This window comes from Oryzias latipes, chromosome 7 (genome assembly GCF_002234675.1).
Source record: "Oryzias latipes chromosome 7, ASM223467v1".
NCBI classification, from domain to species: Eukaryota; Metazoa; Chordata; class Actinopteri; order Beloniformes; family Adrianichthyidae; genus Oryzias; species Oryzias latipes.
In genome coordinates, this window is record NC_019865.2 from 21,370,546 (window position 1) to 21,385,274 (window position 14,729).

The 14,729-nt window shown below is 37.6% G+C and overlaps 1 protein-coding gene across 1 annotated transcript; it reads left to right on the top strand.

Annotated features, from left to right (window-relative positions):
• Positions 1-5,044: 5,044 nt before the first annotated feature.
• plp2 (proteolipid protein 2) lies at positions 5,045-14,221 on the top strand. The gene is made up of 5 exons (XM_023956802.1): positions 5,045-5,371; positions 10,960-11,115; positions 11,198-11,296; positions 13,045-13,141; positions 13,243-14,221. The coding sequence occupies exons 1-5, from the start codon at positions 5,273-5,275 to the stop codon at positions 13,254-13,256; spliced, it is 465 nt and encodes a 154-aa protein (XP_023812570.1). The 5' UTR covers positions 5,045-5,272; the 3' UTR covers positions 13,257-14,221.
• Positions 14,222-14,729: the final 508 nt, after the last annotated feature.

The window sequence follows — 14,729 nt, forward strand, 5'->3', positions numbered from 1 at the left end:
CACAGTTTTCATCATCTTCTGTGATGTTGAGTTCAATAAAACTGTAAATCATGCAGAGAAATTCCTGCAGCCAGAATCTGCCAGAACAGCTGGAAGGATGTAAGTTTGACTCAACAAAGAATCACCAAACCAAACAGAATGTTGGCACCTTCATTTGCTTTTTTTGCCAGTTCACTTTAAATGCTCTCTATTGTTCAAATCTAGAATATTTTTTCTTCACTTTTTTTTGCCAAATCTTTGAAATGAATTGTTTCACACACTTTTTCACACTTAAAATAGGTGCTGGAGTGTGTAAGTCAAACAATTTTGTGTTAAATACACACTGTATACTTCTAAAAACTTGACCTCTCAGTTTTGTGACCTTCCTCGTCCTGTTCAGTGCAACAGAGGACAACATTTCTTCATGAAAGCATGAACTATGAAATCTTACCTAGGCCCCTGTCAAGTGAGTTCATTATGATTTCTGAATTAGAGAAGTGTTATATTGAAGTTAAAAAATCAGATTTATGTTAAAACAACAAAAAAATGTGATTATCAGTAAGTGTGACAGCTACAGTATACTCAAGGTATAATTCAGAGACTTCCCAGAGCCCTGGCCTCTTCCTTGTCAAGCTTCCATTCAAGAAGTAAATGACTGATGAAGATCCAGGTCCCTGCAGAGGAACGGTCACTTATCTACATGACTTGGCAACATAATTCAAAACAGACAGGTAAGGACATTGCACCCTAAGCCAATAGCTTTGAAATAGAAATGCAAGAGTGTATGAGGAAGAGGGTGTGAGGGATCGAGCGGCCAAAGAGGACAACAGAAGTTTCTCAAAAATGAAAATTTTAATTTTCTCAAAAAATGTAAACAGATGAACAAACTGGGCCCGTAAAAGAGGTCAACAGAAACATAATTAACTCAGGCAATAACTTTAATTTAACCAACTAAACAGACCAAGTAACAGAAACAAACTGACCTCACCAAAGACACAACAGGGGAACATATATAGTGGCTGATCAGACCACTTGAGAAACATGGGGGGGAACTAACATGACTACAAAAGACATTTAACAAAGACTATAAAGACAAGACTAAACACAAAACTTGGCCTCTTAGTGGAAGAGAAAAATCATCAAAAGTGGAACAAAATGAATAATGAACAACAGAAGCAAAGCAAATAAACATTAAATAAGTCCATTGGTTTCTCCCCTGGAGGCTTCAGTAGATGGTGCCTTCCTAATTGCCTGGCTGGAGTATTTAAAGGCTGTGAAGACTTGAGCTCCTCCTTTGCCAGTCCTCACAGCACAGCTCCAGGAGCAGAACCTCAGCCACACCCGTAGCGACCAGTAGCCCCCTCAGCACTGGCAACTCAAAAACAGGTGACATTAATTAAACAAACCAAAATAAGTAAACTAAACAAGTGTCCATGTGCTAGAAATTATTGAAAATAAATGTATATTTTAACTCAGAAATGTGTGCATTTATTTAAGAATAAAGAATCTGAAATAATAAAATTAAAAAGAAAGTGTGCAATGCTGAAGGGAGGTTACCGCCATGTTGTTTGTGGGTGTGGCAGGGTATGCTGCCATCACAAGGGGAAGAGAGAAAAATACAGTGAGGGAAGTGAGAAGGCGGGGAGAAAAGAGCAGATTGTGCTTCATCATAGATATTTAGTGCACATATTTGAAAAAGGAGAGATTTGGAAATAAGGATGAGTGCGGTTTTTTTTTTAAGTAACACATTAAGAATGATAAATTTAGTCGGACAGTGGAAGTATTTTTGTGATTAGACTCTGGAACACAGCCTAGTAAGCTTGGGATCAGGACCAGCTTGGAATGTGAAGATACAAACAGTGAAGAAATGTAAGAGAATGAAAGTGACAGCAGCCCAAGGCACCTAAAGAAAGAGCAACCAAACTTCCATGTTAAAAATGTGCCACACACAGTAAATGGAGCCACAGGTTGAGAAGGTGGCAGATATTTTTCTTTCAGTCATGGAACAAAGTAAAAATCTGGATTAACTAACGTTGAATTCATGTGTAGCTTCAGGAATTGTATCATACTAAATATTAGGCTTAAAGGATTGACGGCAGTGTTCTGTGCACAATGACAACACTATGACAAAGCAGTTACACCAGGAAAAGCTATTGTGCAATATTCTGCTCCACATCCTCATGTAGAAAGACATTCATTTTGTGAAATGAAACGATATTTCAGTATGCACAACAGCAGTTTCAACAGTGAAATACTTTACAATTTCTCTTTTTAGACACAAAACTTAGTGTTTATTTTGACTTCCTAATTTTTTTAACCCATTAAACCATGTGAAATGTGTGTTTTTGTTAATAGATCTTGAATAAGTGTTATGTAACCCTTGTGCTCTCCTCGGCACTTTAACATTGGGAGTTGGGGCATCTAGACCCACTAGACAGTGTGCTGAACATTTTTTCTTCAATGATTTGTGAACCTCACTGATGTCCATGGATTACATGAAGTTTTTCCACCTAATCCACCTTTGTCATGGTAGGGAGAACACGTCAATGCAAGGGTGGGGTCATCTAAGATAGCACAAGGGTTAAGTCATGTCTTTATTGCCCAACAGATAGAAAGTATCAGCTGACTATGATTTAACCCTCTGAAACAAGGTCACAAGCTGCCAGAGCCATAAAAATGGGTGCTTTATCTAATGCTTAAAAAGCTAAATCAAGATTTCCAGTATCTCAATAGATATGTGCCTTTTATATTAAATGTGTTACATGAGTAAAATTACTTAGGTAGTAGCCCTGTAAGATATGGAAGGTATGTCCCTGTCTCAAAGACTCAACTTTTGAGGTAGGAACATCCACAGGTATGGAACCCTGGAGAGGATTTTTTTTAAATGGTTCCCTTAAATTTATAATTTCTGTCCATACATTTGTGTTTTGTGCACTCAAAATAACATTTTGTGAAGTATTTAATGGGCACAAACAAGCTTTGTGTGAGCACAAATTAACATTTGAACACACAAATTAGTGCTTGTGGGCACAAGTTGGCATATTACAAATAAGTAGTAAGAAATGAAGATACTAAAATACTAATTTGTCTGCTCAAATGGCTAATTTGTTTCAACAAAATGTTAATTTGTGGTCACAAAATACAATTTAGTGACCAAAAAATTAGCACTTTGTGTGCACAAATTTGTAATATGGGGCCAAAATTGGGCATTTTGTGGCTACAAATTAATAGTAGGTGTGCACAAAATGCTAATTTGTGGCCCGAAATATTAAGTTGTATGCACAAATAAGTATTTATTGTGGACAAATTTGTATTGTGTTGCCAGAAATTAGCACTTTGTGGCTACAAATTAGTAGTAGGAATTTAAGATACTGAAATACTTATTTGTGTGCACAAAGGGCTGTTTGTGGCCACAAAATACTAATTTGTGTGCACAAATGTTTTTTATTTTTTGGATGTCATGTCTAGGGTTCCATACACAGGAAACTAAGCTTTGAGAGGGGAAACAACTAAACTAAAATATTTTTTTATTTTAACAGTTTAGAAAAATAATTGTATTATTCATTTATTATACATATCATATAATATGGTATTTCGTGGTTCAACAGTGATTGCTCGTTATTTATTTATTTGTTTCTTTTTAAGAAAATGTTGAAAGATGACAATGGAATGAAAATAGATTGAAGATGTCAGCTTCATGCTAGGAGGGAGAGCCAACCAATGAGTTCTATTGCTAGAGGAGACATCACGTGATACCTCATGGGAGGAGAGCACCGCCATCTTGGTGAGGTCAAGTTACTGCTGCAGTGCATGCATGTGAACACATTTTATGCAAAATACCAGTTCATTTTGCGGGTTTCAACTGCCAAAATCGGAGAAATGAGTCCACGAAGGAGGAAGGCATAAGGACTATAATTTTTTTCTTTCAAAGCTGCAGGGAATTCATTAATAGTACACATGTTTTTTTTTTTCAATAGAACACGTTGACATGCATGATGCTGCAGGGCTATTATCAACATGCTCCATGATGTACGTATAATCAACATAAATGTAAACTTTATTGTGTTAAACCTATATACAGTATACTAGGACTAGGCTATTATAGTAATATAGATTTATACATTTCTGAATCAGTGACTGAATTTTTCTTGCAGGTTTCCAATGGATTCAGACTTAAGGAAAAAGCAGGCCTTTGCAATAAAAGAGATCACTGTGGTTATCAACTAAGACAGTCTGGCTATGTTCAAAACATTTTGTGGAAACACATTTTGAAAAGACTGGCCAGACTGTTCGCTTGAAACCCGGAACCATAGCATCTGTTTTAGACAAATTGATCACTCACATGAATCAGTAGAGTAAATCTATTGGGTTTTTTTTGTTTGTTTGTTTCTTTTTTAGGGAAAATCTATTGTTAACTTTTGAACTTATTGTTCACTTATTATTATTATTGTTGTTATTTACTTACTTATTCGTTATTTATTATTTTTGACTTCCTATTGATTTATTTTTAATTATTGACGTATTATGGATTTATTCTTTTTATTTCTTATTTATTGACTTGCTATTGATTTATTATTATTATTTATCATTATTGAATTATTGTTGGGCTTTTCTAAATAATTTAAATTACATGTCAAAGAGGTCTAAAACTTCTAAAATTTTAGAAAAATTATTTTAAGAATTCTTTGTAATTATTTTTTTATTTGTAAGAAGTCCTGCAACTATGCATTTTTCATTAAAGTTTGAGCTTTTAAGGCTAACTGTTTCTCTTATTTAACAACAACAAATGATGTATCTATATATAATTTTAATAAAATCAATAATATATTCATATATATGTATATATATATACATATAAATCTATATAAATTGAAGGCTATAGAAAGCATTGTCATATGGGCGCCGACAACCTCACCAAGATGGCGTCGCGCTCCGCCACCGGTGGCCAAGGCTTCTCAAGCGGGCGTGTCTCCTCTAGCGATATAACTCATTAGAGCCAACGCCCCACCGAGAAATTACTCCTCTGCCGGTGATCCCGCCCTCCCTGCCGACACAGCACGCCTCATTTCACTTTCCGGAGAGCGTGATTCATCCGCCTGCTTTCCGTTTGAGCCAAACGGGCAACTGGTGAAACCTCATAGTTTCTTTCGCAGCTGCGGTAGAAAACGTTTAGAGACATCCTCGTTACCTTTTCTCTCTTTACTTAATACGTAACACTTGTGAGAACAAACTTTGTCGGTTAGTTTTTGGACTCAAACGAACCCGCTACTGTGCTGCTCGTTGAGTTTTTGGGATGGCTGACACTAGTGGGACCAGCCCTGCGGCCAACTGCCTGGAGAAGCTCAAAAGTTACGTGAAGACCCCCAAAGGTTTCATCCTCTTTGCAGAAATCGTAAGTTTACACATGGCTGCCCTCGAATCTCGCTGTACTAATCGATAATCAAGCTAATACATATTTCAAACGTCCTTTTTAAAATGGGTTCGTGCTTTATCGATCGACGGGACGGAACTATTTCTGTCAGAAGTAGGATTCACTTCTTTATCAGAGAACGGGAATGGCGAGCACGCGGGAGTGGGAGGTCAGAGGTCTCCACCTGTCACTTCTCCTCTTTCCACGTTTATGGCAGATTTAGTGCTAAAGCTTTGTTTGCAGCTAACGCTATGAGGACACGGAGAGAGGGAACCCCCTCTGTGGGTTCCTCGGGTCTTTGCACATCTGTCTTTAAGTGGAAGACACGCAAAGATGGATGAGAAGAAGAGCTAAGAAAAAAAAACATGGCTTCCTTTCTGGTTTAAAAAAAGTGTTCCACGGACCCAGAGGAAGGGTTAAAGTTAGGGTTAAACCGCCCAAAGTTCCCGAGCGAGAGAGTTTCTGCAGCTCACAGCCTTCTGGTAATATTTGAGTATTTCAGCTGCTTTTTTTTTTTTTTTTTTTGACCACCAGTTTTCACATGAATGCTTCTGTTTGCATTTCACACTGTGTTGTCACCCAGCTTTGCATGTCCCTCTCAGTGTTTTACATGAACTCCTAAATCCAGTTTACTGTAAAGAATCTGTTTTCGTTTGCCCCTTTTGACCTCAAAGTCACCAAGATTTGGCCAACTTTTGACTTTTGTCGTTACCTAATATTTGACTTCATTAATTAAAAGTTATTTCTTCAAGTCTATGTCAGACATGAAAGATGCAATCAGCTCATAAAATACCTCGTTAAAGATTAAACTGCCCTATAAAGTATTAAAATCTTTCACTGTGGCACCACTTTGAATGACATTTGCCTTTTTTTTCTTCTTCTTCCTCCAGACTTGTCTGCCATACGTCATGCTTGCTAATCTTTTAATGTAAATGTTAAACTTTGTTTGGCCACAATATCAAAAACAGATTAACGCTCTTCTGTCCAACTGCAAACTTCATTCAATTTGACTTTTTAACCTAAAAAAAAGTAATTTAGATCGGTGTTTACTCACACAAAACAAGGAAACCTCCTCTCTGGTGTTTCAATAACTGCTTTTTGTTTAAGTCTTGATGGCTTCCTGCGCTAAAGGAAAACTCTAAATACCAAAGGAAATGAGCTGTGATAGTGCAAGCTGAAAATAGTTGACATAACGGGGAGTTGTGTTATGGAATATATGGGGATTTTTGAAGACCTACTCTGATCATCTTTTGATCTATTTTCCAAGCCAAACTGCAAACCAAACTATGATTATGCCGTTTTTAACCACGGTAAAAAAAGTGCCGTGTCGTTTTCTAGGACATAGTTTCTGCAGAACAGCAATAGTTCATTCAGATACGCTTCACACCGGCATCAGAAATGCGTGTTAAATCAGCCACTTTCAATGAAAAGTGTATGTAAACGTGCGATGGTGCACATGTCGGGCATATGCGTTCAGAACCCGCGATTACGCGCCACTACGCAAGTTTCAAACACTTTTTTTGGGCTCTACATACAAAAAGTGCATCCATTGAGCGCAGGTTGACCAGTTGACCAATCAGCGACCAGGATTTGGTAGTGATGTATGGATAGCGTTCTTTTTGATTCACACAAGTACCAACCGCTTGAACATTGATCACGGAGGAGAAATTAATAATTTCCCAGCCAGAATTCTATGACACTGAGTAGAGCTGTGAAAGAAAAAGCCTGGAGTGATATTCATGAGATTTGCATCGCTTTGACATTTCACACCAAGTGATAGTATCTTGTACTGAAAGAGCACTGCGAACGCCATATGCTACGCGCATATTCAAGAATGCGCGTCACATGCCTGGTGTCAACATAGCATTAGAAATTCGCCTATAGGTGGGTGAATCAGAACGAAGCGGAGCAGAGAGCTTGTGGTCCATCCAGCGTTTATTTACGTCACAAAAACAATCTTTTTCAAACTGCATTTTATCGTCTGCAATAAGAACATGTTAAAAACAGCACAAACAGGATTTTCCTGGGACTGTAGTGTTCAATCCCCAGAGTTTTTTGTAGGAAACGAAAAAACTACATGATGAAGCTTGTTTTGAGCTGCAGACAATGCAGTCATGCATGTTGTCATGGCTGGTTAAAAGTTAAGGCGGCTCACACCCTCACCTATTTTTTTATAGTGTATTAATCACAGAGTATAAGTAGGTGTCTGTTGAAGCAGGGTTGTTTTTTTTTTGTAGTTTTATTTTAATGTAAGCAGTACAAGACAAGAGAGTTATTTGCTGGAGTTGTTAAATGATTTAAAAGACATTTCTGAATCACAAAGGATGTCTACTTTGCAGAATAAACCGAAAATAGTTAAAAAAGAACGATCTATAGGTGAATGAGTTCCTTAGCAACAGTTGCTGTTTGCTGTGTCTCTGCACTACAGGCTAGCTCTCCGCTCTCGTGCAGCTCCCAGCTATAATTAGTAGAGTGTTTGCAACAATTTTCCTCCCCTCATTTGCAGGGAGAAGCCCTCTCCAAAAAGCTTCTAGCTGAAATTTTGAAGCCACCCCTGTCAAACAGATCATTCCCTGTATGGAGAAACATAAAGGTGTCGTCGTCCCAGAGCCTTTCATGTTCTGAGGGACTCTTGTGTAGTGGACGTGTGACTCTATTTGGCGGCCTCTTCAGTGGCCGCAGCTTTCAGAGCCGCCAACTCAGAGCCAAATAGAGCTTCTTTTGTGTAGGAGCTTGTCCTTGGCCTCCTCTTTGCTGTACAGAGGCAGTCTGTGCCTGCCTCGGGGAAACACATGAGCGACTGATGCATCTGACCTGCCGGCTGCCTGTGGGCTGCCAGTGAGGGAGGGGGAGATTGTAGAAACAGATGTAAGGCGGGGGCCAAGACGTCCAAGTCATGTGTAGTGATTCCACGATGTCCACAAAGGTGCTGAAAAAATTACCAAATGTTGGAGCTTCATTTATTCAAACAGATTCATTTAAAAATAAAAAGAGTTTTTAACTGTCCCCTAGAGAAAAGATTTTAAAAGTTTAATTTAAAATCATAGTTGGTATATTTTTCAGTGCATTGGAACCAGAAATGTCTTTTCTGTGGACGTTTGCTATAGCGTTTATTTCTGTGACACATTGTCATGCTCTCAGGAGTTTCTACTGTAGTCACGAAGGGACATACGTTTGACAAAAAACATGCTTGTATCTTAACCTCTAATTTTTCCATGTTGTCAAAAAAGGACATGGTAGGTAACCATGTACAGTTTCTAGTTGGTGGTTCATTCACAACAAAAAGAACATTATATGTACGAGGCCTGCACAAAAGTGCTACTTTATCGTTCTTGCAATATCAGTTTGTGCAGTACAGGTATTGTAAAAGAGCGTGTAAACTGTGATAAATGATCACCTTAAATGTTTACACACATGCTAAATAGGGCTGGGTCGAAAAATTGATTATTCAGTCCAAGCTTAGTAAAACAATTGATCCATAAACGTAGAGATCAATCTTTTCCTTTTCCGGGGACCTAACGCATAACAGCTTTACTGCTTTACTGCATTTGACCAATCATGGAGCCCTTTTCCAATAAAATACCCAACTCCTTTGTAGAGGAGGGTCGTTTGGAGTATAATGTAAGCTATGTTAACTTTTATTTAAACAAAACTGTTGCAGTGAAGTTGAAATGATGTATTAGTAGTTTTTTGTTTTGTTTTATTTTTTATCGTCATTATTGATCACTAACATCACACATCCCAGGTTTTCCTCATATCACGCAGCCCTAATAGTTACTCCTCATGAAGACTAAAACCTGACAAGCTGCCCCTTAGGGGAGCAGATACACGGGGAAAAAATGCTGGCATTTGTGGTAACATGCCCAGTAAAGATGTTTTTAGGATGAGGTTTTATAAATTCACATGCTAATAAATAGTCACTTTCTCTCTTTGGTGCACCTTTTCAAGATAAAAAAAATCCGTTCACACTCACTCCCACTAGCCGTGAATTTTTACAATGCTAAACTTGTTTTAAGCCAGAGTATGTTGACTTCTGTGCTAAATTTGACCCATTTTTCATTAAAGTGAATGGGAACTGACCTACTTTTGGAGCAATGTCTTAGTGGTAACTTGATGAAGTGTTGCTGGCTGCACTTAACCACAATTCTTTAGACAGGTTTCAGTTCAGAAGGCAGATGGTTACCTCTTTGTTTTTACATTTCAAAGGTAAAGAAGAAATCAAAGGTATTGAGCTGCATTTAGGTTTTTGAATGCAAAAGTTATGATTTATTTGTGTTTTCAGTTGGAGCAAAAAAGTGAAGCATTCTTTCTATTACTATTTAGGGACTTAAACTTGGAAACTCCTTTTCATAAATAAATTATTAATTATTGTCACATTTTTTCTATATAAAACTGTGTTTGCTCACCAAATACCAAAAATCACTTCTTGTAAGACTGTGATCATCTTTATCTTTATGCTCTTACTTGTCAAGTTGTTATCTTTTTGTTAGAGGTGTACAAAATTAGTTCTTCAATGGTTAAAAAAAATGTTTTCCTCTTTCTTTGTTTCATTGCTGGTATACCCTCTGCCAAAAAAATGTTTCCAGCAGAACCGACCACACTTTCCATATATATTCTCTTTTATGGAAATAAGTTAAGGATGAATAGGAAAAAAGGAGTCATTGAGGCAACAGTGACTACTGTTGGAAAGAATTACTTTAATATAAAGAGATTGAAATGTATAAAGGTCACATAATGATATACAATATAACAGAAAAGTCTTTTTTGTTTGTTTTCTAGATCTGTTTTTTTTCAAGATAAGTCATTTTTCTCCACATACTATTAAAAACAATAAAAGGTCTTGACCGCAGATCATTGCTGCAATTTAAAATATGCAAAAAATTGGCTATTTTAAAGCAACAACACATCTGTGTTGTCAAAAGAGCAAAGTATTGTCACGTCTCCGTTTTCAAAATAAAATGCTCATTTCTGTGTGATTTTTGAACGTGGCAGCAGATCAAGTGTCTCCCCTTTCCCAGTTGTCATGGAGTTTGCCCACACTGTGTGAAAGCATCTGCCCACACACTTTCACAGCCGCAATAACAGCAGTGTTATTTGAAAGAAGATTCACAGTGAGGCGTAGGCCACTCACTTTTATGATTTCTTGTCAACTGGCATCTCTTTCCCTGGACGGATGAATGAACATGCTGCTTTTCCTTCCACAGGGGATAGTACATGATAAATGTAGTGCTTTGTGCATTTAAGATGTAAAACTCGCTGAACAATTAGAATCTATTCAGCCGTCACAATCTAAAAAGACTTGAGGCAGATATTTTGTTGACTGGAAAGTTTAGGATCTGCACATAAAGAAAGCTTTGTTTGGGTTATGTACAGTCTTTGATAGTTCATTGGACACAAATAATTGTTGTTCTTGTGGGATGGACTTTCTAAATCAGTGATAGGCATATTGTCAGTGATCTAGACTATTATAGACTATTATATACCTCATAGTCTATAAATCTGCATGGCGTCCTGTTTAAAAACAATGAAGATATCTTCCACATTGACTCTACATTTCTTTTTTCTTGTAGTTAATCAGCTTCATAATCATCATCTGCTATGCCGCATCTCATTACGGAGGCTACTCCGCCGTCGCCATCGTTGAAATGGTCATCACCATAATCTTCTTTGTCGTCTTCATGATGGAGTTGGACAAACAGTTCCTAGTGGTGAACTGGGTCTGGAGTGTGAGTTTCTCCTCCGTTCAGGCAGACGTCGACTCAAGCGCGAGCTGACCTCACATAACCTTGCTCCCTCTTCTCTGTGCAGGATTTCTTCCGGGCCACTATCGCCGCCGCCCTTTACATTATCACTTCCCTCATCTGCGTCATCGGAGGAGCCGGAGACGGAGCGCGCATCGCAGGCGGGGTCAGTTAAGACACACTGTCAATCTGGGATCATTCATTCTGGATATTTCTATAGGACTTTAAGCCCAGATGCAATTGTTCATCTTTAAGACAACGGCGCCTGGATGAATGAGAATCATCAGCGACAATATTTCTATTCTTATTGGTTGATTATTGTTCACCATGTAAAGGATAAAGAACATCAAGTTGCGAGTCTCTTGCAGTTCACTGAGCGACATTACCAAACCTGTGAAAAGTCATCGCAAGGAGAGCTAAGCACAATTAAGCCATTTTGGTTTTTATTGTGTCATTCTTAAAAGAAATTACTTTTTTTCTATTCTGGGAGAATCAACTCACAATTTCTAAAAGTATTAAAACAAAAGTGTGTTTTTTGTGCTGAAAAGCCTTCCTATCTTGGATCCCCAGGCATTACTAATGGAACACAAGTAGAGCAATTCACAAATATAAAATAAACCTGTCAGATTTTAGGAAAGGAAAGCGAAACACTAGTATTTTGAGATGGACACAAACTATAAAACTTTAGTCTTGTCTTTACTGTTTGTTGTTTCCTCAGAACAAAACTATTTCTTCAGTTATTCCAGTTTGCCTAGAGCGGAGGGCTGGTTGGCTTCTGTTATCATTTGGTGTTTGAGAAAGATTTTCGCTTTCCTTTAAGACCCACTCCAATGAAAATTGTGTTTTTCACAAGTTCTTGTGGCATTTTTCTGATGACGGAGAACATATATAAAGAAAATCAAGCTTAAATGTCCATTTGTGGATATTTCTTGATTCAGATAGTTGTGAATCAGGTGCAGATGAAAAAAATGCGGTTGGAAAAAGAGCTTATTTGCGTTTTGGAAAACATGCTGGGCGGGCCACAAGCTCCCTGCAGGAAAGGGGGCGGGGTTGCTCTGTGCCAACGGTCCCGCCTACAAATCGGAGACAAATATCTAATCAATTCTGGCCGCTCTGCAGAAACTATGTCCTAGAAGACAACAGAGGTTTTTTGATTATCCTCATTTATATACCACTGGGAATACGTTTACAATAGATAAAAAATGATGATCAGAGTGGAACTTTGATGTATTAGTTGATCTTTACTTAAACAAACTAGATCTTCCAAATATTCCAAATGAGAAACCTGAATCTTGGAGAGTAATGGCTCCTAAAAGCAAAGGTGTAAAAAAATAACCGTGTTAGTTCCTGTGGGCATGCATGGTAGCACATTGGTTGGCGCTCTTGCCTCACAGCAAGAAGGCCCCTGGGAAGAAGTCCCGGCTGGGGGACCTGAAACAGAACATCAATGGGGGACCTTTCTGTGTGAGAGTGAATGGGTGTGTGATTGTGGCCCTGCGACAGACTCTGTTGAACAGTCCAGGGTGTACCCTGCCTTTGCCCACAAGTGGCAGGGACTGGCTACGGTAGCCCCGTGTCCCTGAAAGGGATAAAACGGTAGAAAATGAATGAATGAATAGTTCCTGTGAAATATAGTAAATATATCATAACTTTGAGTTCAGACAGAAATGCAAACTATAAATGAGTGAATAGTTTTCTAGTGAATAGGTCAAGTTTTCCTCTTCTGACCACTTTTTTCTTTGTGGCTGTAACTGTGCTTTTCTTTGGCTCATGGTTTCAAGTCATATTAGAAACCAAATGTAGCACAAAAGGATGAAATGATGAGGAATTCGGTTGGATTTTTATTCTGTTTATTCAACAAATTCACATAATCTATGGAGGCCCTCAAAGTAGTAATTGTGGTATTTCCCTCAGGTGTTTGGTTTGATCGCCGGCTTGCTATTTGGGTACGACGCTTACACCATCTACTTACAGCTCAAGAGTGCCAGACAGCACACAGCGGCTGCCACTGGTGAGAGGAGAACATACATCTCCTATTGTGCTAATCCCACACCCATCAAACTTTGTGTTTTACTGTATCTTGATCCCATGTTTTTAATCTGTGTTTTACAGACGACCACGCGTAAGATCTTCATCCTCAAACATGATTTAAAAAGAAGAGGGGAGCAAGAAGGACAGAGGAGTAATGAGATCAAGTCATTGGTGATAGCCAGATCCAACAGTGTATTTTAGGGGCTTGCTTGTAAGATTGGTGGCAAATAAGGAATTCCCCTCCCAGGGGTTTGTTCCAGCGCGGATGGATGGACCACTAAAAGGGAAATTTATGCAAATTTGGTTCTCAAATAAATTGTCTTTAGTTCATAGACCGTTGTAGTAAAGGGATCTGTGAGTATTAGACTTTAGAAAGTAACTGACTCAGTTGGGTGCTTTAGGAAATATTAAACAAATAATAACAGTAATAATATTTTCTGCAGCTTGTTTTATGTGTTTTTTTATTGCTGTTTTGTCAACTTGTTAATTATTTCATTCTCTATTATTTAATGATTGACACTCAGTTCTGTTGCTGTGCTTTCATAATCATGTCGGTTATTCTTTTTATTTCTTAAAGTCTAAACCATTTGAAGTGATCAGCTGTTATTTATCAACATATTTTATCTGGTTTTGTACGAGTTCTGGTCGTTTCTTTAAAAAAAAGAAAACAAATTTGCATAGCAATTGGCAACAGGCGTAAAACCATATTAGATGGCATCATCAACTTATATTTTTTGTGATTGCTCATGTTGTAACTTTCATGCACATCTTTAGACACAAAACTTTTTTTTATTTGAACATTTCCTCCTCATAGATTACACTGCCAACAACTGAAGTGAGGAAGTACTTTTTTTTTACATTTACTTTAAAAAATAATTTTATACAGAAAAGTATTACGACAGGTGCAAAAGGGCTTGTTCATTTTTCTTTTTTGTCAACTCGTATATAATAATGAAGTGAGTCTGCCTTTCTGTCTTTATGTTTTGCTAAAGTGTGTTACATTGGTTTACAACATGTCCATCCTTGCTTGGAGGAATAAAGCCATTTGTTGCTACAAGGAGTTACTGTGTTTGTTGCTTCTATTGTACATTAGTGTTATTTTATTATAGAATTGTGTTTCTTAAGAACATATTTTATTTCCAGGGGGTCATTTGAGCCATCGTGACCTAAATGTCTATAAAAAAAAGTGTGAAACTTGAGATAACATTTCCTCTAGCCTTTGTTTATCGTCGTATTACCACTAGATGGCAGTTGTGTTCAATTTTTATGTATGTATATAATATATTTACCACCTGTTTTTCATTAAGTCTTTGGTTCCACTTACATATTTAAAAAGCACTTTTAACAGAATTTCAGTGAGAATCAGGAGCATCCTTCCTAATTTCTAGTCTTGTAATTCTTTTTTTAGTACATTAATGCAAACGGACCTCAAACGGGGCTCTTATACGGAGATTGTTGTTTCCATGAAAATTTCTTTTTTTTTTTTTCTGTTGCGCCACTATAAAACCATTTTATGACTCGTGTTATTTTAAGGATCCACGGTGGAATGATAATCCCTTGTTTAGACA

Bases quoted from the DNA above. Each gene is read 5' to 3' on its own strand.
- plp2 (XM_023956802.1), top strand. From the start codon at position 5,273: ATGGCTGACACTAGTGGGACCAGCCCTGCGGCCAACTGCCTGGAGAAG. The intron at 11,116-11,197 runs GTGAGTTTCTCC...TTCTCTGTGCAG, and splicing joins TGGTGAACTGGGTCTGGAGT to GATTTCTTCCGGGCCACTAT. The intron at 11,297-13,044 runs GTCAGTTAAGAC...TATTTCCCTCAG, and splicing joins GAGCGCGCATCGCAGGCGGG to GTGTTTGGTTTGATCGCCGG.